Raw genomic sequence first — 23,162 nt, forward strand, 5'->3', positions numbered from 1 at the left:
TCCCAGCTAAAGTGTAATACATGATTCATGCTTACCAGCAGAAGCTAAAAAAACATATTGATACTGTATTGTGCAAATGTCAGAGACCACCCTTTCATTGATTTACCTTTCAGTAAAAAAGTCACTTATTATTATTCATTCTTCAGTATCAGAAAAAAAACAACAAAAAAAAACAGGAAAGAGTCTTTGAACCATGTCAGAATAAGTGTGTGTGTCTTGCCTACCTGTCGTCTGTAGGATCTGAGTCATTAGCTTCGTCCTCCAGTGGTCCACTCATGGCTTCTGCAAGCTGGGAGTTTCCATCATACACACGATAAAAGACTGGCTGCAACTGGTGAGCATACCACTTAGGCTTATCGCCTATTAGGGAGGGGTCATAAACATCTGGAATACAAACACAACATGCAAACATCTTGCAGTATTTGTACCTATAAAGAACAATGGAACATATATAGCTATGCTGGTGCATTTCAAATTCATGGGTGGAGGGAGGGGGGCCTTCTTACTGTTATGGATCCTCTGGAAGGCCAGGTTAGTGGGGTTAAGGGCCCATTCTCCATAATACTCCACAGCTTGCGTGTGGGAGAGTTTCTCAGCAAAGCCAGTGCGTCTTGGCCGGGAGGCCAAGAATGAAGTGGCCTGAAAGGCAACCACGGGACGTGGGAACAGCCGCAGCGTGCGGGTGTGCATCTGGAAACCCTGTAGCACGTTCGGAGAGTTGAAGAACCTCACCATTGCCACCCTGTATAAAAAGATTAGCGACAAAAGTACATTATTTAGGTCAGAAAATGGGAAGCAAATGAAATAAAGTAAAAGCGTTCAACAATCGGTCAACAATGTCTTCAAAAACAGGGAAACACTGGGGAACCACTTATTCTGAAAGGCCCATATCCTACATGTTCCTATATTTTATTTTCTCCCTTGACGTCCACTTGTGACAGCTGCATGGTTTTATGTACCAAAAACAGGCATAAGTCAGTTTTACATGACTATTTTCCAACTTCATCAATGAAAATGAAACATGCTGTTTTCTTGTTACGGTGCCTTTAAGACTCATATATGTAAACGAGCTCTGTTCTGATTGGCACATTCTAAAAGGGCTGAAACTCTCCTTATAACTTCAACGTAGAGCTGGGCGATATGGCCAAAAATGTTATCATGAAAAACAAAATTCATATCGTTCGATATCGATACATATCGCGATAAATGTCAAATCATTATTTCTTTCAAGTTTGAAGGCTGATTTTTGCTCCTGGGTGGTTAATTGCTGTTTTAAACTAACCTTTATGGTCGGAACATGACAAACACTCACCAAACAGAGGGACATTTCACAAATCTGTCATGGGAGAGTGGGAGAAAGTATCTGCTGAGCTGTTTTAACCAGCTGGAAAAGCATGGCTACTTTTGTAATAGTCATAATTTAAGAAAGAAAACAGATTATTTTTAGCCAGCTAGTGCTGACTGGATTTCTCTATTCAATTGTAGTAGTTTAAGGGTGAACCTCAATATATCTAACACCAGACAAACAGAGTCCTCCTATTAGGTACATTTAAACTGAAAGCGGTGCTTTTGTGTCGTGTTTGGTCTACAGTATCATCAATTCTCTGTGTTGTGCGATTGACGGAGCGCTTTACTTTCGTTTAAATCAGGGCTGTAATGAACATGAACCCACTTTTTTCTTTTACTTCCGTTGCTTGGGAATGCATTAATACTAAAATATGACTGTCTGAGCGCTGTAACAGCGCTTTAGTTGTGAGGATTGTGATTGTGATTTAACACTGCTAAAGCTTGTCAAGTTAGGATGTTTGGAAAGAGGTGTTCGCTTTCCTTGCAGTAGAAAACGCCACCAAGGCTTTCGCTAGAACGTGGAAGAGTGAGAATGGTGTATTATATCGAACATGTCGTATCACTCTATCGAGGAAAAGTAATATCGCAATAATTATCGTTATCGTTTTATCACCCAGCCCTACTTTAACGTGAACGTTCAGGCTTAATTGCTGAAGGTCGTATAGGTGGATGTAAATGTGCTGGTTTTCGTGACTTCACTAAAACAATTCATTCAAAACAAGCTCTTTTTGCAGCTTACTGCCCATATATAGACTCCATGGACTGAGGAGGGAAAAACACATTTTTTTTATACAGTAACAATGTTTACATACTACATCAAACTTCTTTATTTAGACCAAATGTGGAAAATTCAATTTTGCATGATATGAGCCCTTAAAGAAAACAATATTATTATAAATACATTCTTTTTCCAATTTTAAACATAAACATAGTATATCAGATTTTATACTTGAATCCAACTGTGAGAGAACTCTGACCTTGTGGCCACATCCACAGAGTCAACATCATTTCCATAGATGAGGGGGTTAAACTCTGTGGAGGAGGGTGAGGACTTATCTCGCCCTGGGGGCAGCAGGGGCAGCTCCTGGCCCTCCTGGAACTTCTCTAGGTTTAGAATAGGCTGAGTATTCAAACTCATACTTGCCAGAGCCTACGATGAGGCAGAGATAGAAAGAGAAAAACAGAGAAAAAGAAGAAAGTGAACAGAAAGACATTCGGTAAAATCCAAGGTTATAGGGCTAGAAGGGCAAAGGGGTAAGAAATAGCATTCTCACTTCAGGCAATATGTGTCATACATGGCACTGTATGTTATATCAGAACTGTGAGAACTCCTCATCCAACTACCAATCCTGAAGGCAATTTCGTGTTGTATACTACATGTAAGCAGACTTACATGTAACCTGAGTCTGACTGACAGCTACTGCCTGAAATGAGCTGCTGAATTAGTGGGTTGAAAAGTCAAAATGTTAGAAGAGGGGCGGGTTCATCACACCGAGCAATTTACAAAGCACTCTGGGAATACCAGCATCGCTCGCTCAACACCTCACTGACACAGCTGGCATTCCAGCAGATCCCTACGTGCTCGCAACAATCCGGCCGGCCACACTGCCAAGCCAAACACACCACTTGATTTACAATCTGCCTATTTAGGGTTATAACCATGACAATGTGAGCGCTGTGTAAAGTGAGTGCAGGGATGTCCAGACATGCTCAAGCCAAATGAGTGATGCAAGTTGCAGAAGATTACACATCTCACTCCAAAAGGGATAGGAAGAAAAGCACTGCAGATGAATAGAGTTTTAATTGTGTGTATGTTACAGTACTGCACCTGTCATATATTAATTTCCAGTCAAAATACCATTAAGTCATTAAGTTTTTAATTTTTCTGTGCCAGGAAGAAAAAAAAAATGCAGAAAACATCTGAACTGAACCTGAACTGAAAATTACATAGAAACCTCAATTCTAAATAGAACTAAATATGGCACCAAAATCTTTGAGTTTTTTGAACCCCAGTTTTGGATATAAATCCTATTTTTTCATGTATTTTTCCCTTGACTTTCCCCTTACCTATATCTTATCTCCCCAGAACTATCTGAAAAATTCTCAACTTGTACTTAATGGCTGCTTTGAGTGGAAATTAAATAAATAAAGGGTAGTGACTTTTGTACAGTACTGTGTGGAAATGTGTTTGCAGGTGTGCAGCATCAGTACAGAAGAGAGGCAGTGTGCATCTGTGCTAAAGTGTTCATTTTAGCTGTTTATTTGTGATGTGTGCTGGATTGTGTATGCATGAGAAGACAAAAGAAGGCATTAGGACTGCGTGCAGGTAGGAAGCATGGCACGTTCCAGGAGCAGAGGTAGAGGAACCTTGGAGTCGGAGGCGAAGATCTGCTTTTGGGTGATCACAGTCAACCTAACCAGACACTAAGGAACACACACACACACATACACAAAAAAAACAGACAGAGCCAATGTCACATGACTACCAACCCCAGCAAAGCACTGCAAAGGATGGGCAGGGTATGTGACCAAACGGGTGAGGAGAGTAGACAGCGAGAGAGTAAAATAGAACAAGAAGAGAGAAAGAGAGAAAAACCAAGACAGAGAAAGAGACAGACAGACAGACTGCATTTCTTACACAAAAAGAAGTTCAAGAAGAAAAGAAAAAGTTGGCAGGACAAACACAAGGACACGAAATAAACAGTATGAGTGGAAAAAAGGAGAAGCCTTGCAACACAGACAGACGTGAAAGTAGTGCTGGGTGGTATTGATTAATTTAACAGTATTTTCCAGTATTATGTTATTTGATGTTATTCGTTACTGGGTTCACACTAGAGGCATTTTTGTGGGCTGAGCCACCTTTTTCTTTTATTGTTTTCAATAGTAAAGACGTGCTTTGCATGCTGGGTGCTTTGCCTTTTCTGTGCGGCTGTGTTTTGTGCAGAGAGCTGCTTTGTACTGACCAGCCAGATCAAAGGTAAGAAGGGCCTTTATAGCTGAAATAAAGAAGTGATGCAGTCTTTCAGAGATCTGAATCATGACAAACAAAAAGGAGCATTTTTAGTTTAACTTGTTTTTGCTAACAGCACTATGTTTGCTAGTGAATAGTAGTACTTTTTGCCTACACATATCAATATGATGGACTGCTTGCACACATGAGTTTTATCAGTACAGTGCTTGACATTTCAAGTACGTTTTTCAGTGTTCTGATATGTTATCTATTATGAACAAGCAACAATTTTAGCTAATTTTAACTAGTCAGTTAACTATTGCTAGCTGTTGCTTAGCAATCGGGGATAGGCCAGCCCAACACAGACTTCAAAAAGCACATCAGTGAACTCCCCAAAGAAAACTGTGCATAATTTTTTTTTTCTTCAGAAAAAGACCATGTGAACCCCCACCAAGCCTGAATTTATAAAGTTAATGCACCCATGCTTTCAGAGTACTGCTACTCTATGCTAAAATACTGTCCTAGAAACCTGAAACAGCTTGTTTGATTGGGCCTTTTTGTGCGGTTCCTCTTAGAATTACAAAGGAAACCTTGCACAGTTTTGTACGCGTTAACTTGCCAGCAATCAGAATTTCACAAGAAAAAAAAAGTATGTTTAGGTTATTTATTTAGTTTTTATGAATTTTTAATGGTTCTTTCAAAACAATCTGAAGTTCCTAGCAAACTACACAGAATGCAGGTAACTAAGTTTTTGTTCATCAACACCACTAAAATTAAAAATCAATATTTTTGTGCGGCACCAGAACTGGTGTACTGGTTTTAGATGATATACCACCCAGTGCTACATCCAGTCAGAACTTCCAGCCAATAAGTAGACCATCCATGGTTACCAAGGTGATAACCAATGTGCACAGATGAAGAAGAAGCAGATCTAAAAGAACTACTTTACAAGTGCATTGTGGGTAGGAAACATCAAGGTAAACTTGATTTCACAGAGAAAGGCAACGATTACTCTATGCGTGCACAATGAGTAGGCTCCTAAATCCATTATGCCAGACGTTCTCTTAAAATCTTAACTCTGAGTAAGAAAATGTATGGCTGACAGTGACAAGAAAATGAACTTGGGTGGTCACTATCAATTATATTGGTAATCGAGCAATCAAGCTATTATTATAATGAAGTATTTATCATAAAATCAGGGAATTAAAGGTGAGCACCTCCTCTTTAATGTGAAAATGAGTCCAGGGTATAAAATCAACACAGAGCTGTCAGCTCAGGACTGAATGGAAAACAGGCATTGAAATTGCAATAAGCACTGAAATTGTAATAAGTATTTTAACTGTAATGTTGAAAACACATAATAAAATAGGTATACGAAATGAACTGCCTACAATAATAGTCATAATTTATAATTAGTTATAGTAGTTATAATCTAGAAGAAATCACCATGTCACATCTGTGGAACTAAAAGTTCCACACGTAAAGCACTAAGAACTCTCCCCAGCTACAAATTCATGAGCCTGTCCATTTCTTTAAAAGAGTGAAGTATGTCATATTAAGAGATAACCAACATTTACACAAAAGGAAATCCTTGCCTGGTTAACAACTAACCAGTCACTTGTTTTGTCTGTGTAACTAAGGCAGTGAGACTAACTGCAAAGTGGAAACCACAGAAATACCAGGCCAGCTAATTGGTTCAAACTGCTAAACACTGCTTTAAAATAACCTGCAGACACCACGATCATCATTCAAATTGTGAACTAATCACTAAGCCATTTAATCGAGAGCATAAATTTGAATTGAACTTTCAAACAGAGTAACTGATTTTAATCAAGTAATTGTGACAGCCCTAAAACAAACTACTAACTTTGGAAATGTGCTATGTATTTATTTACTTACTTACTTATTTATTTTTTTGCTTACTTACTTACACTGTATGAAAATCATACTTCTCTGACCCTTTCACACATTCAAACAAACCAAACAACCAACCAACCAACACACACATCTGCCAAAATGAGGAACTTATTTTGAGTATGGTTTGGAGATCACAATCCACAATACACAGACATAATGGGTCTGATTCAGTTTGCATCACTGGTTTCATAACCATGATGACCGGAATACTCCATCCTGATTAAGATGTATAACTGATATGATCTAGGATGGGCTTGCAGAACGAAAAAGGATATTAATCTTTATGACCAAATTAATTAATTAGGTGCCTAATATGATTGTTGGTGTGGGATGGCATGGGGTTAAGAAAACAACTAATATTAAAAACAGGAATTAGTCAAATATTAACTGAACTTAAACAAAATGTACTCCTGTATGTTGCCAGTAATGGCAAGATGTTGAGATGCAAATGCACTCTCATCTCAACATCTTAAGCACTGTTAATAGCTTTTGTTAATAGATTCAGGGGAGTTTAGTTGTGGTCTGAATCAGTCCTGGGTTCTGGATTATACTCTAATCTGCTATAGGGATTCTACTGCAGGGGTTCTGGGGTTAGTTACTTTAGAACACTCAAACTATTACTGCGTCCATGAGCCAGATGGACACCAGAACTTTTCATTACCTCCAAAAGCTAGAACAGACAAAAGGAAGGAAGAAATATGCATTCATTACACTGCATAACAACAACATTGTACAGTTACTGAACATATAATACAACAAATGGGAGACAGGGTCAAATAAGAACTGTAATGTTTTTGTAGGTGCAATACAATGTAAAAGTAATCACATTTATGAAAATAAACTAATGAAGCAAATAAATCGTTTACTTGTTTCAGGTGTTTCTTCAGCTCTGAGGCTTCTGGTTCTGGTAAAGGTGGGAGTATTTCTGCATTGCTAGGAGCAATGACCTGCGTGAATGGACAACACATTGAAAATTAAATTATTAAATTGCATTGAATGTCTACACTGAATAGGTTTAGTGGCCGGAAAAAAACAGCCAGAGATTGACTGAGCTGCAAGAGATTACCGACCTTGTTGCAGTCAAGATCCACCAGCCAAACATCATCAGGCATCTTAAAGTCTGACTTATACAGAAAGAAGCTGGCAGGCACACCAATGATGTATGGAGTGGGGGCTAGTAGCAGCTAGATAGAGAAAGAAAATGGCACAGAAATAAATGGATCTAAATGAGTGTGGTAGAGAGCACTACCTAAAAAGTCATACATGCAGTAAAAATATATCAGCTTTCTAGGGAAAAACAGACTAAGGTTCAAGATTCAACTTTGTAGGAACACAAATCAAATCAGCTAAAAAAACATATGCCAATCCAAGTGATGGTTTATCACATGATACCTGTTCAGCCGAGGCCATGCAGGTGGGCAGCAGAGGGATAACGGGGAACATGTACTCCAGAGGGTAGATCATGGCAACGAATGCCATTACACTCATTGATAGAGCGTTGTAATCCCGAGACTGCAGTACCACCTACAGACAGCAGAAGGCATGTCAAAGTCAATCTTCAACTACACCCTAAATACACAATAACAACCAGTGAGAAAAACAAAGCTCTTCAATGTTGAACATGAAGAATTTGACAGACATTGTCTACATTTGTTGCATTTTAAACTCACCCTCTAATTTTACAAATCACAAGTAAGAGAATTAGCACAATAAACCAAGTGAGCCAGCAGACAAATAACATTTAAGCTAGCTGATTTGTTTTTTATGCCTTGGTTATTTTATTAGCAGATTAAAAATGCAGTCACAGATGTTGGGGTTATCATGGGAGATTTAAGGTGGGTTTGTGCATGTGATTCTTCAATAACATTACTGCATTTCTTTAAGAGCCTTCCTACAAAATACATGAACCGTTATATTAGAGGCATTTATTTCAGAGGTACTGTGACCTTTTGTGTTGCAATTAATGCGACTTCAACAGACATGACAGTATATCAACATCATACTGCTGATGCAATGCCATCACAACAGAGTCAATGTGCTATTATTTGCCATATTAATGGTGGCGAGGACTGTTTACAATTCTACATCAAGGAGGGCATTTCACAAAGCAGAGTTCCTCGGTTACTCAGTTTCCAGATCACTAAAGCCCAAGTTGAGGATTGTCTAATAGGAATGTCCCTTGACTTAGGGCTTAACTCTAAATAGAGAAATCCTGCTTTATGAAATACCCTCCCCAGTGACTAGAGGGTTGGTGGCCAGTTGCAGTTTCGTTCAGCAGACTTTCTAATGTCCCTGCCTATCCTCTGGTCACTAATCCTGTGTCCTTAAGCAAGTCAGGTAACCTGTGTTCAAACTGCATGCAGAAATGTTCAAACCAGTTTGTTTTTCACATCTATTCAACCTGATCGGATTTGAGGGTTTAGGCAAGCTTATGATTTTGGCAATCATTCACATGAAAAGAGATCTAAATTCAAAATTACACTGAGTGAAGTCCACATGAGGAAAATATCCGGTAAATATCAAGTATGTAAACAAACAGCTATTCTAACAGATTTGACTACATCCCAGCATGACCCAAGTTGCACATAGACTGATGCTGTTGCATCCAGTCACTATACTCCTGTAATTTCCTAATCAATCTTTATTATTAATGCCACAAGAAGTAATATTTCAGTGCCAAAAAAAACAAAAACAAAAAACAGAGCGAGGAAGAACCTCAAAAATATAGTAAGCATGATAGTGGCTCAGCAATGTTTCGCTATAATACCAGTCATTCGACGTTGTGCTCTCAAAAATCCTCATTTTAGCATCAGTTAGCTGAAAGCAAGCCTGCACTGTGCTAAAACTGTGGGCTGTGGGCATGAGGACAGTCATACTGCAGGTGTGACCAGCATGATAGCAGTTATACCGCAATCGTGGCCAGCATGAAGGCTGTAGGTGTGGCCAGCGGGCCCTCCCCTTTTCTGGTCATACCTTGTGCTCCAGCAGGATGCAGCTGAGCACCTGCAGGCAGGCATCCACTCCCAGCAGCTCCAGGGGCAGGTGGAGGGGGAAGTCCACCAAGCAGAAGCGAGATGAGTCTGGTTGGGCGAAGGTGAGTGCTGGCTGCAGCTCGTGTGGGAGCACCTCCACATCTACACGCCGAAGACCCGCTACAGGCACCGGAGAACGCAGCAGCCTGTACACCCATGACTCGATCTCCCTCAGGTCTTGCAGCAGCTGACTACCCTTTTCCTTCTCCTCCACTGAGAGAGCGCCGGTAAACACACGCCACATGGCGTCCCTGGAAGGTAAACATATACACATATATGAACATCTCTTAATTGCAGGTGTATATAAATAATTATACATCTTACGTAACTACATTTTTGTAAGCAAACAAAAATTTGTAGATATATACAGAAGATAAATATTTGAAACTGCTACAAAACAAACAAAGGATGCCTTTAAAAAGCACTTCACACACATACACACAGACGTTGGTCTCAGGACCATGACAACCAGAATACAGCGTGATTTACGATTTATGATTGGTATGTTTTAGAACAGTTCTGCATATTGAGACATAATGATAATCATTATGACAGACAAAATTAAATAATCTGATGCCAAATACGATTACTGGAAATAAAAAAAAACTGCAGGGAAATAAAGAAAACAACTGACGGATAAACAGGGATTACTCAAATATTAATGACTGAAATAAACATCCATTCCGGTAATGACTACCAGTAACGGCAAGATGTTGAGATGTCCAAATGCACTTCAGCACCTTAAAGGGGCACTACAGCTAAAGAAAAAATGTAACCACTGCTACATCTTTTGTAAATATGCCTATTCACCTCCTACAGTTGTGCCACAGTAGTCTCAAGAGTGACTGGCTTGAAGATTAGTAAAACACCCTTCTGATGATGCATCTTCAAGGTGGGAGAAACTTTTAAAAACCACAACTAGATTTTTGAGGGCAGGCTATTTGAAATGTGTCATCATTACCTGGCTAATACAAAAGGAAACCATATAGCTAGGAAGCTAAATCACGTATGTATTATAAGCCTCAACATCAGTGGCAGTCAGTGAATTTCTTTATTATCTAGAGGGGGTTCCCAGTAGTTGTATGACATATTTGCTTAATGCATGCTGGTTACTGCAGTAAGAGAAAACTGATGGATAAAAACTCAAAGGGTACAAAACTATGAATTCCCCAAACCAGATGAGGCTGAAGGTTGTAAAGCTGTGCTGCAGAATATTACTTAACATGATAAAAAACCACACTAAATGCTGGAATGCCTTAACTGCCACACTCCAAATAAAAGTTAGCTACAAACAGCACTTCAACCTGAAGCACTTCAGACATGGTTTTACACACACACATACACACACGTACACCCCTTGGAATTATCAGGCTGAAACAGACATTCTGACCAGATCCGGCTTAGCTATTTTTATCCCCCTGCTCTCAGCAGAGTTTTTCCCTGTACATTTTGACATTGCGTCATTAAGCAGGACACACTGAAATGAAACAGCAAAGTACACTTCAGAGATACATTTCTGCAGGACAAATCAGCTGACGACTGTTCGATGTCTATGTGGCATTGAGGATTTTTCATTTTAATAACTACTGCGGCACTCTTATAAGCACAGCATCCATATGCATCCTTTCTGGTGACTGAGGGGATCTTTTCATCATCACCCGTCACTGCCTACACTTCCCACAATTCACAGGTGTTGACACCCCAGAGGCAAGGGAGGTGATGACACTGCAGCAAACAGGCCTATTAATAGGACCATTAGTCACAATGACTTGTGACAACTGACAACCCTTAGACTACCCTGTCCGTCCACACCTCATCCTTCTTCATTCGCTCACTGCAGGGCACATCCTGCTCTCTCTAACCATCCATTTCACACAGCTGGACCATGTGCAGCCAGTTAGGCTAACTGTGTGAAACAATGGCACTGTCATTTCTGAGGGAAGGAAAGACTTAAACGGATGAGGAATACAAACATCTGACATTTAACCTCTGAAAGCTCTACAGTTTCAGACCTTTGTGTTACGAAATTGTAAGACACGCATTTGTGCATTATCTTGGTGCCCTCTAAGCCCTTTCAGCTACCTAGTTTCAAGTGGCTGAGAGCCAGAAATAGCACAAAAACAGTGGCATCTGGCAGCTAATGGTGAGGATTAGGCCACTAATCAGTTTAAAGCAATGTGGGTAAAACAACAAGCAGACTTGCAAGAGCTTGAGGAAACCCTATGCAATAAAAAGGGTTACAAAAATCGGTGCTACCGTCACCCATTTCTGAAATATTCTCTTACAATTACACCAAAGGGAACCTTACACAGTACTGTAAGCATTAACCACAGAGAAACCAGATTTCAAAAAAGGAAGCTTTCATGCATGTTGAACTGTTCACTATAAGTCTTGTTCTGAAAATGATTTGAATATCTCCCTCAGACAAAATGAATTAAATTATAAAATTAATTAATTAAGAGTCTGGATACAGGCTACCACACACCAGATGCCTCCAGTTATGGTACTCAATATTTTCCTGTTCCATTAAACCCAGACCCAGATCACAAATCAATAGAAGGTTAGTTGATGTTTCTTTACACCAAGAAACAGAAAATGCTAACTGTCTGTCTGAACTTTGGCTAACATAACTAGCCTATTCACACCGTATTTTACAACATACCTTTTAGGTTGAAAATAGCACGTTTGTATAGAGTTAGTTAGCTGATACCAAACCAGATCAAATTACTAAATAATGCTGAAAGTTCTATTAAAAGTTCCATTAAATCTATGCAGTTCAGTGTAAAATGAGCTTAAGTTTGTTGTTTATCGCCACTTTTCTGATATGCTTTCCATGTGGTCTAGCTACGCTATCTACTATCTGCTACCTAATGGCAGAAACCCTGTGGCACGGCAGTGCAACACTTCTCGTCTGGTGTGTGGCTGCCTTTAGACAGCTATTTATGTTTCCTTCTTTGGAATGAACAGATAAACTCAAAATAAAAGACACACACTCTACAATGCCCTCTGGTGCAGTTTGGAGTTCAGACATCTCATTGTTCAATATATGAAAGAAGAATGTTACAAAAGCCAATTTGCATTTCAAAAATCTCAATTTACTTTTTCTTTTTTTTTTTAACTTTCAGGACTATTCAAATGTATGAAAAATCTGACTACTCTAATCTACAGTGAGATGCACTGCAGTTAACTGTCAGGTCCTGGATACCATGTGTAAAATGCACAAAATAGGATGTAAAAACTAAACTAAAAGCAAACTACTAGGCAATAGATGCTGTGCTATTATACCCAATACCAATCTGAACTAAACTGCCTAATTTTCTCACTCTGTGCGTGACCTAAGCCAAAGAGATCTCCAATAAACATTTACTGCTCCAGTTTCCATATAATGTGCTTTCTGTGGTAATACAACAGGCAAATATCGGTCCAAGTGGATTACCACAGGTTAGAATGAGGTCATAGACGGCTGCCCTCCTGAGCCAAACACTCAGTGCAGTGTGAATCCTGAAGAAACGTACTGAACAGCATTGGTAGCTATAAGCTCAGGACTGAAAGTCACTTTTCCTCGAGACTCCAGACAAATAGGAACTTGTTGTTGCGTGGGTTGCAGTCGGGGTGGGGAGAGGGGGAGTACGTCTTTTATGCCAGCGAGAGTAAGCCATAATTTGCTTGTGTGAAAGCCTCCCACCTTCTGCAGCCGGTCCCCGAGGAGAGTCAGTAACCTCAATCTGTCAAAAAGTCTGCTTCACTTGTCTCAGTCTTACATAAGCACATCTCTCTTTTATTCCCGCTCTCTCTCTGACTCCTATTACTACCCCTCTCTCTCGCTCTCTTACTCACTCTGTCTTTGTCTCCTCAACATCTCTTGCTCCTTAGTGTCTTTCCTTTTCGATCTACTTCTCTCTCTCTCTCTCTCTCTCCCTCCCTCCCTCCCCAATTCTTGTGCTGCTACAACTGGAATGTAAAAACAACAAAAAATCACTCATGTGGTCTGAGCTGTGGTCTTGCCATCTGCATGAATAACAGCTCTGTCTTTAGAGCTCTAATAAAACCTCAATGTAAAAACCTGACCACAGCAGAGCCCGAGTGAGGACACAGAACCATGACAAGACGCCTGACCACTATGAAACCCAAATTTACTGCTTCAATAACTTTAAATGTTTAAAGCCACAGTAAATGGTTTCCTGCATTAGCCAATTTCAGATGCAAGTAATGTTGCCGAAGTAAGTACAGTTCGGTTCTCTCCATTGTATGTTTCCTACTTCAAAAATGCAGCAAGACACGCCCACAGAGAATAGCACAAAACATGTAATATTTGTGCATGTGCGTGTATCTCAGAATAACACTTCCAGAGCCGTGTAAAGTCAAGGTCACTTTTCAACGTCATCCCATTTGTGGATGCTGCTGCTGCGCTGACAGAGACACAGAGAGAGAATGCCTGAGTCAGAACTGCCTTTTGACACAGTCATTACACAATCAGCACACTACTTACTGATCGCCCATGAATACACAGCACATGCCAGGCAAATAAAACTACTCGCAATGGCAGATGGGAAAATGAACTGTAAGCCTGAATTGTTTGCTTTAAGAACATAAAAGGAGGTGAGTCCAATAATTTACACTATGTTAGACAAAATGAATGTACACAATAGGATTGTGTACTCTGATCACTTTGATATCTGAGTTAAGGAACAGATATCTAATTAAGTACAGGGAAGAGGGGAAAAATAACATGCGTCATAGTAAGTAGTTCTTCCTCATAATACAAAAACATGGTAAACAAGGTTATCAAACAATTATAAAAGGCTGTGGAGCTAGCAGCCTAAGAAAATCAGTAGCACAGAGGAACATCTAGCAGCTCACAGATGTGTTCATTTGAAATCATGTTTTAATATTCAAAGCCAAGGGAAATCTTTTGGTCACTGTGGGTTAAACCGGTAGGTTTTTGTGAGGTTTAATGAGCTAACACCAGAACAACTGCTAACCCTAGGGGAAAACAATGCAACCTTAGATATTAAGGACTCACCATACACGAATGTTAGTTTGCTGAGGTAACATTAAGAAAATAATTTTGTTGTTTCTGATTTTAGCTAACATCAGCAGTCTGCCTAGTTAGAGACACAGCTGCATTTCAGACTTCACAACCTTAACACGCATCCTTGCCAATATGCTCATATTAAAGACAGAGTCACATTATCCAGGCAAAAAAGCTAATTAACAGAATGGGAAAAAAAAAGGTATAGCAGTGAATTTCACTCTGCTCAGAGGTTATCTACGTCAAGCGTGTCCAATTCTACACAAAGGCCAGTGTGGGTGCAGGTTTTTACACCAAACAAGTAGGAGCACTTGTTTCATTAATTGGTCCCACTCTGCAACCTGCAACCACACCAGCTCTTTGTGGATATAACTGAATACTGGTGACCAGTGTAAACATTAACCATGCAAATTTGTGATCCTCAAAAATTGGAGCAAACAGAAAACAAGAGTGCTAGGTGTGATACCTTACTGTAGAAAAAAACTAACTGGAGCAACTGGTCTTTAGTCAATGTCACCTGTCACTCACAGTTGAAGAAAAAAAAAACCTAGTTACCTAGCTAATGTTAGCCTTTCACCAAACTATCTGCTTTCTCCAAAACCTCATCACATCAGGACGAACCACACACTCTTAAACATAAAGGTGTCAAGTCAATAAGGGTTCACTTTTGTTTCACTAAAGAATCTTTTAATGGATGGTACACTGGAGAACCTTCTTTTGTAAATGAGATGTGTGACTGTAAAGAACGTATTTATTTATTTATTTAAACTTTTTGTTTAAAGAAACTCCATATAAAGAAAAGTTGATAGGAAGAGCCCTTCAATTGGCAAAGAACCTCAACATTATGTAAAGGTTCCTTGAACCCTTAAAAGAGTCTTCACAATCAGAAACTTCTTTACCAAGAAAGGCTATCTGGGGAAGCAAAAGCAGTCACAAATATAGTATATGACCAACATATGTGCATACTTGACCGACACACCTGTATGAGCTAGCTGGACAACCCATTCCAAAACCATGGGCATTACTACAGAGTTGGCCCTCTTTGTGGCTACAACAGCCTCCATTCTTATAAGCAGGGTTTACACAAGATTTTGGAGTGTGTCTGTGAGAATCTGTGTCCGTCCAGTCAAAAAAGTGTTAAGTCACTCACTGATATTGGACAAGAGGGCCAGTTCATCTCAAAAGGTATTCAATTAAGGTCAGGGCTCTGTGTAGTCCCCTGGAATTCCTCCATATTGAACTTGTCAAACCATGTCTTTATGGACTCCCTTTGTGCACAGTTGTGTCATAGTTGTCATATGGCTGTGCATATAATCAAAATGCTGAAAACAGCCTCAGACCATCCCTCCTTCACCAAACTTCAGACCATCTCTCCTTCACCAAACTTCACCAAACTTTACTGTTGGTACTACACATTCCGGTACATTTCTACTGCTCTTCAGAGTTCAGTGGTGGCGTGAATTTGCGTGATCTACTCCTTTGCGGCTGAGCTATCCTGCAATGTATTAGCCTTACGCATTTCAGTCAAGTCTGCTGTTACAAGTTATTTGTTGATAATTAACAACATTTCTTTTTGCTAGTGGCCAGCTGACTGGATGAGAGTAAAATAACAGTAGACTTCACATTAGAAATGTTCTCACTGTCACCACCAGCATATACTTTTATGCAGGACCGCTGTACTGCAAATGGTAAATTATCAAAAAGGAACCCCAACACTGTGCATTTAATGGTAATAGAAACAGCAAAACTGAGATATTGTTATAATGTTTTCAGGCATTCTTGGCACCAGTGTTCTTTTTAAGCGAATTTTAAGCGAACAGCCCTGACATTGTAACAAAATTACAAAAATCCTCAAGAGGCCAGTACCATCTACAAATAAATGAACACCAGTCATTTCCACAGTATTTAGCCAGCAGCAGACCTCTACTTCAAATGATCTTCAGTCTACAGGCTTGCTTATTGCTTAAATTATTCTCTGCACTTCGAGAAAATCAAAGGAGCTTGGCAAAGCAATTGAACAGCAAACAAACTGAGGCCTGAAAACTCAACTGTGACTCTTCACGGTAGCAGTTGCTAGGCTACATTAGAAAAGGCTTGGTTGAGAAAACAGAGGGGGGGTTAGCCCTCGTTCACGATGTTTATTGATCTGAATGAGAGTGCCAAAGCACTTGTAAAGATTGTTGAACGTTCTTGAGGGGTTAACCATCATTTGCGGTCTCTGCAACAGTAGTTAAATAATAAAAAACAGATCCATCTACACACGTGACCACACAGAAAACCACTTACATAACTATTATCAGAAAAAAAATCACCACCATCATCACTCTGTCCTCTCTCACTCTCGTTCTCATTCCCTTAATCTCACAAAACACTCACACTCTCGTCATCCCTCTCATTCTCGCACCCCACATAACGAAGGCGGTTGACACGTCCTTTTATTGCACTTCTGTTTTTAATAAACCACATAACCCATTACTTATCTTTCCAATTACAGTTCTCCCTAAAGGCAGTTACTGATTATTTATTTGCAATGCTGCATAAAAACATCTGAGTTCCACTATAACAGCTCTTTAGCAGGGATAGGGTGTGCATTGTATCATAAGATATCATCATGACACAGAAATGGATTCTGAAACAGGAAATTGTCTGGGTGGACATCAGTGAGGGACATCTAACAGAGAGAGTGAAAGCAGGAGAAAGACAGCGAGAGAGAGAGAGAGAGAGAGAGAGAGAGAGAGAGAGAGAGAGAGAGAGAGAGAGTGAGAGAGTGAGAGGAGGAGTGAGCAAGAGCAGGAGTGAGCGAGAGAGAGAGAGAGAGAGAGAGAGAGAGAGAGAGAGAGAGAGAGAGAGAGAGAGAGTGTACAAGATTGCATCACCTTATAAAACCTAGCACTAATAACAGCACAGACTGCAAATAGGAAAGAATAAGGTCAGTATGAGTAAAAGTCAGAGGAAAATAGTAGAATAACTGAAGAAAGGAAATAAAATACAAAAATAACATACTTTGATCTTCCACACCCATTATAAAAGACATATATGACATTCACTTACCAGTTTATGGGTAATTATCAATAATAACCATGAAATCAATAAGCAGAGATAATCATTCTTTTCTTTCTTTACTGTATGTGTGGTGATGTATGCTCTATGCTATAATCCCTAATCCAAAACTATTTCCTGTCATAATTTTATACCTCTTGTTTTTCCCTCCCTTATGTAGGTTCTGCTGGTTAGTCGTCACAAGTACTTTTCGCACATTTTGGGGATGAAAACAGCATTGATTTTTAACACACCAAAACTTTTGTATTAAGTCCAATGCACTTTTGTTATTAGACACACAGAATGCTGAAAACTACTATCAAACTACCTTTTAATGGCAAGTGAAACTTAGAATTTAATTAGCAATTTAATTAGCAATTAGTCAATAACTTGTTCAGTTTTCATAGATGTACAGCATTAATCAATGAAATATAGTTGTATGCCTGGTGCTGGCGGGCCTGTGAGGTTGTACTCACCGCTGAGTGCCCTTGGTAGCCCCAGGTCTCTGGTTGAGCCGGTGGCTGCAGCAGTCCACCATACGTTTGAGGATGTACAGACACTCTCTGAAGGTGGAGAAGAAGGGGTAGTGGCTCAGCATGCACAGCGACGTCAGTGTGCTGTTCCGGTTCCGTGATGTTGCCCTGCTGCGCTTCGGCCGGGGTGATTTCCCGCCAGCCATTTCACCCGGTGGCACCACACCATCACTGGCTGAGGGTGCTGTGGAGTCTCCTGATAGAGACAGCGTAGAGGGGTCTGACTTCTCCGTGGCCTCGACTGCAGGGTCTGTCTGTGGGGGCTTGTCTGTTCAAACAGGAGAATGTCACAAAATTAGCCACTGAAGATTCAGATGTCGAGTGTTCTTGTGCCTGATGAACTACATTGTAAATCCACGTTTAGCTTGTAAAAACCTGCCAGTGTTACAGTGTTACAGCTGTTTTCCTATTTGAGAAAAAACTGGGGAAAACTAACAGAAAGACCAGTGTTCGAAACCTAAACACTGCATGATTATTAACAGAGTCATTATAAATGAGGTGACCGGTCACTGGTTGAAATATGAACAGGAATGCTCTTAACGCTAAAATGGCGTCTGTTTGCGGAGAAAGTTCCGCCCTTCAATAAAAAGAGCCAATCAGCTTGCTGGTTATTTATAGACATGTAAACAACAATGTAAAACACATAATGCAAAGGCTGAATTAATGTGTTATTTGTTTTTCTTACAGTAGAACAGAATAGTAAAATAGGTCTCCTTTAACTTTCATTAAATTCTTGTCAAATACTCTAACAGCTTACTAAAGACTATGGGGCATTTAAAAAGTGTTACAGAAACATGTCTAAAATCTAAACATTTGGATTTACTGTATAAAAGCCTTGTCTTACAGGAAACTTAAACACTACATAAAGCAAACGAACTGCTTTGTCTGATATTCCCAAATGGTGTGACAGTAAACTAAGCTTTACAAACATACCACTCACCCTTCACCATACCTAGGTTTCCTTTATTTGAACACTTAGACAACAACTACATTACTATGTATAGCTAAAGCTTTTAATTAATTATTTGAAATCATAACCACTGACCTTTACCCTCTGCCCGTGGGCGGTGATGGCCCCTCTGGAAGGATCGGTAGAAGTTGACGCAGATGCCGTAGCGTGTAACACCCGAATCCTTGTCAGTGAGCGTGAAAACAAAGGAGGAGTCATCACGGAGGCTGACCCGGCGCTGCCGGATACTCAGACAGCCCTCAGGCTGGCAGAAGAACACCACGTCAGGTGGCAGAGGGAAGTCCGCATGATCCTCCAGAGGGTAGCGCCTCAGCAGCTGTGGTGTCTGAGCCACACTGTCACTACTGGGCTGCCTGGTAGATCAAGACAGACAGGAGAGTGAGGGATGAATAGGGAGTGACACAGACCCCAAAAATACAGCAAGTTCACCTTTATTAAAATTTATTAAAAAAGGGCCCTTTTCCTGAAGAGAGATTAATCTTAAACTTGGACTAAATGTAGCTGTTATTATTGAATTTTCCACTGAAAGTCATTTTTCATGTTTAATCTGGATCTAAACTACCAGAGCTAAAGTCCTTACAGCACATTCAGTTTTTCAGTTCAACTGCATGCACAAACATCTTTGCTTATGCTCCACCCTTGTAATTCTTTAACCTAATGACCTTGTCCAGCCTGTTGTTAGAAATACATAGAATAGAGGTCTGATAACGCATAGTACAAACACATTAACCTCACTGATAGTATGCAGCCACGAGTCTCCATTCAGTTCTAGAGCAAAGCACTCTAACTTGGCATACACCTCAGTTAAATACCTCACATTTATTTCCACTGATTCACACTTACTTGCAAACAGCCAGGTCTACGCCCAAGATAAAAATGATGGATCTTGGCACACAGTAGACACAATCAACAAAGAAGGTAGCCAAACATATAAAAAAAATAAAATAAAAATAAAAAACACGTACCTTGCTCCAACTACCACCAGGTAGTCCAGGAGGCGGGGACACATTTTCTTTTTCTCCATCTCTAAACAAGCAGTATTTCTAAGTCATGGCAACCGTGACAATAAGCTCTCTTCACAGAAGCTGTCCAATCAGGAGGCAGTAGAGCTAGGAGCAGGCTGACCTAAAGAAGCAGTAGCCAATCATTGCGCTGAGAGCCATACAGTAATGGATCCTCCTGGAAGCAGAGAACAGAGACAGGAAACATTATGGAGGTGATCCATCATAGTCTGATTACTGCAGCAGAACCAAGTCTCCTACAGCGTCACTGCAAAGGCCAGAACTGGAAAAAAACAGATTACTCTGCATTTGCATTCTTTACTTACATTACAGGCTTGTAAAAATGCAATAGAAGACATTGTTGATATCCACCTACCAAAAACAAATATTGCACCAGATAGTATATCTGACTTTGGTGGATGTGCATCACAAAAGAGATATTACACAGAGGCTCTTTAGATGAACATTACATGAGACAACTCAGGAAAAAAATAATTTATCAGTACCAATCAGACATTTTTTCTTTAAAAACAACTAATACATTTTAATATGAAATGCTTCTCATTGAAGACCTTCACTTAATATGTGCATCTAAAAGAAGCCTGTCATGCTTAAACTACTAAAAGAATCCACTACCCCACAGTAAGAAATACACAGCCAACAACATGACGAGGGACAATGTGAGTATGTGCCATTTCAGGCTAGATTTGCTACAGGATTGAATGAGAGTCATCATTTTTTCCCTTTTGACATCCCACCCAGAATTTTCCAATAGCGACACCCATTAATACAGATACACCATGTCTAGCTTAACAATGAGTAGCTGGTAATTTTTAAAATAACAATGTATATTTTAAATTCTCCTATGGTAAGCCTGACAGAGCCTAAAGGACACCCATTTAAAAGCACTGTTTGCCTCACAATGCTTATATATAAACTAGGGCTGTCAAATGATTAAAATAATGTATTATCATGAACACATTATTTTGTGTAGTTAATTGCAGTTAATTGCACTTATCTTATTTGCTTAAATTTGAATATGAAGGAATATTTTTTACATTTAAAAGGCAGCAACATTTGTTGTGACTACAGTGCTGTGAAAAAAGTATTTGCCCCCCACCCGATTTCTTCTATTTTTGCTCATTTGTCACATTTAAATGTTTCAGATCATTCAACTAATTTTAATATAAGATAAAGACAGCAAAAACACAAAATACAGCTTTTAAATGATCATTCGTTTTATTGCGATAAAGATTTATTTAAAACCTATACCACCTATGTGAAAAATAACTACCCCACTGTATCTAATAACTGGTTGTGTAATACCTGCAATAAAATGTTTACAATAACTTGCAATGAGTCTCTTACATCACTGTGGAGGAATTTTGGTCCACTCTTCTTTGCACAATTGTTTTACTTTGGCTACACTGGGTGGTTTTTAAGCATTAAATGCCTGTTTAAGGACTTGACACAGCAAATCCGCGAGATTTAAGTCAAAACTTTGACTCGGCCACTCCAAAACCTTAATTTTGTTTCTTTTGAGCCATTCAGAGGTGGACTTGATTGTGTGCTTCGGATCATTTTCCTGCTGCATAACACAACTGCGCCTGAGCTTTAGGTCACACACTGATGGGTAGAAATACTCATTCAAGATTTTCTGACAGAAAGCAGAACTCATGGTTCCATCAATTATGACAAGTTGCTCAGGTCCTGCAGAAGCAAAGCAGCCCCAGGCCATCACACTACCACCACCATGTTTGACCACTGTTATGATGTTATTTGGTGGAATGCGGTGTTAGCTTTACGCCAGATTTAACAGGACCCATGTCTGGGTCTAACTTATCAGTCCACAGAACATCATCCCGAATATCTTGGGGGTCATTTAGATGTTTTTTTGGCAAGTGCAAGATGAGCCTTTGTGCTTCACCACTGTTCCAGGTTTTCTCCCTTTTCAGACTGGTAGATTTCAATGACTCTGTTTCGCATCTGTATTTGAATCTCTTTAGAATGTGGCATTATGTGCTACTTTTTGAGACCTTCTAGCTGCTTCACATTGCCAGACAGGTTCTATTTAAGTGATGTTTAGATTAAACAGGTCCAGGAGTAATCATGCCTGGGTGTAGCTAGTGAAACTTAACCCAACAGTCAATTCAATTTGATTAAACGGTTGATTTAGTAGCTATGGGGGCAATTACCTTTTCCACATTCGGCCAGGTATGGCTGAGCAGCATTTTTCCTTCAATAAAGAAAATAATCATATAAAAACAGCATTTTGTTTAGATGGGTTATCTTTGTCTAATATTAACAATAGTCTGTTCTGAAACATTCAAGTGTGACTTTTACAAAAAATAGAAGAAATTGGGAAGAGAGCAAATAATTTCTCACAGCATTGTACATATAGTGTTTACAAGAGTTCACATGAATTTACAGTTTCCACCACCAAAATCCAACGAGCCAACAGTGGCTGTATGTTCCAACTAGTCCGTGACTGTAGCCCTTTCAGTGTCAAATTGCTACGTTAGATCTTATTTTAAGGAAAACTGTAGGTTTTTACTTTGCTGTTCCTTTTATGAGTTTGCTGCACATTGACATAACTATAATTCTCCCGCAAACACTGTCCAGTAAGCCTATTGGTGCTAACACTGCTGAAATTGCCAGAATCAGTGGTGAGTTTTGCTTATAAATGGGACTTCAGACTCAACGTAAATCGGTGATTAACAAATTTATCATGGTAGTAGAGGGAAGCAACTTTGTTTTTTTTTTGTTTTTTTAAAGAGCACCATCAACAGAATGGAAAAATGCATTAATGGCATTTAAAAAAATAGCTAATAATTTATTGATATTTAATTTGACATCACTAAAATAAAACTGTGCATGTTTTTGTGTTTAATAAGATCCATTTTTGTTTTTTGCCCTACTCTACTAAGGATCAAAACAATTAGTAGTTTAGCCCATCACTAATATAACTGATGTTTCACAGCTCTAATAAAAACACTGAACCCCAATTTTTCTTTAACACACTCCCACTCTAAGCAGCACGTGCAAGAAGCTCTAACTCTATCTAACATATTTTAACAGTGGGCTTAACAGCAAATGTAAACATGCACACACATTCATACCCCACATGGGTTTGACATGTGTGTTTAAGATCCATCAGCAAATGCCTGCATGAGAGCCAAAACAAATACAGTCACCAAACAAACAATACATGATGTTCAATGAGAAGTAGGAGATCATTAACAAACCTTTCACAATATATCTTGAGCCTTTTGTCAGTTTCAGATAAAATTTCTATTTGAGATCCCAGGACAAAAAACAAACGTGTTGTTCAGGCACAGATC

General features: G+C 39.5%; 1 protein-coding gene across 19 annotated transcripts in view; it reads right to left on the reverse strand.

The window, feature by feature from the left end:
- The window catches only part of madd (MAP-kinase activating death domain), a 73,912-nt gene that overhangs the window by 30,011 nt on the left and 20,739 nt on the right, over positions 1-23,162 (reverse strand). For 10 of the 19 annotated variants that reach the window (XM_036584265.1, XM_036584262.1, XM_036584268.1 and 7 more), the window contains exons 2-12: positions 19,786-19,999; positions 18,896-19,173; positions 17,794-18,118; positions 9,188-9,497; positions 7,607-7,738; positions 7,285-7,398; positions 7,081-7,161; positions 3,715-3,771; positions 2,325-2,497; positions 507-742; positions 225-384 (exon numbers count right to left, since the gene is read on the reverse strand). In XM_036584265.1, the coding sequence (XP_036440158.1) occupies positions 225-384; positions 507-742; positions 2,325-2,497; positions 3,715-3,771; positions 7,081-7,161; positions 7,285-7,398; positions 7,607-7,738; positions 9,188-9,497; positions 17,794-18,118; positions 18,896-19,173; positions 19,786-19,844 (1,925 nt within the window). In that variant the 5' untranslated portion in view covers positions 19,845-19,999. The remainder of the gene's footprint in view (positions 1-224; positions 385-506; positions 743-2,324; positions 2,498-3,714; positions 3,772-7,080; positions 7,162-7,284; positions 7,399-7,606; positions 7,739-9,187; positions 9,498-17,793; positions 18,119-18,895; positions 19,174-19,785; positions 20,000-23,162) is intronic. The other 9 variants (XM_036584264.1, XM_036584273.1, XM_036584274.1 and 6 more) reach the window with 1 other exon arrangement.

This window comes from Colossoma macropomum, unplaced genomic scaffold (assembly GCF_904425465.1).
Source record: "Colossoma macropomum unplaced genomic scaffold, Colossoma_macropomum, whole genome shotgun sequence".
NCBI lineage: Eukaryota > Metazoa > Chordata > Actinopteri > Characiformes > Serrasalmidae > Colossoma > Colossoma macropomum.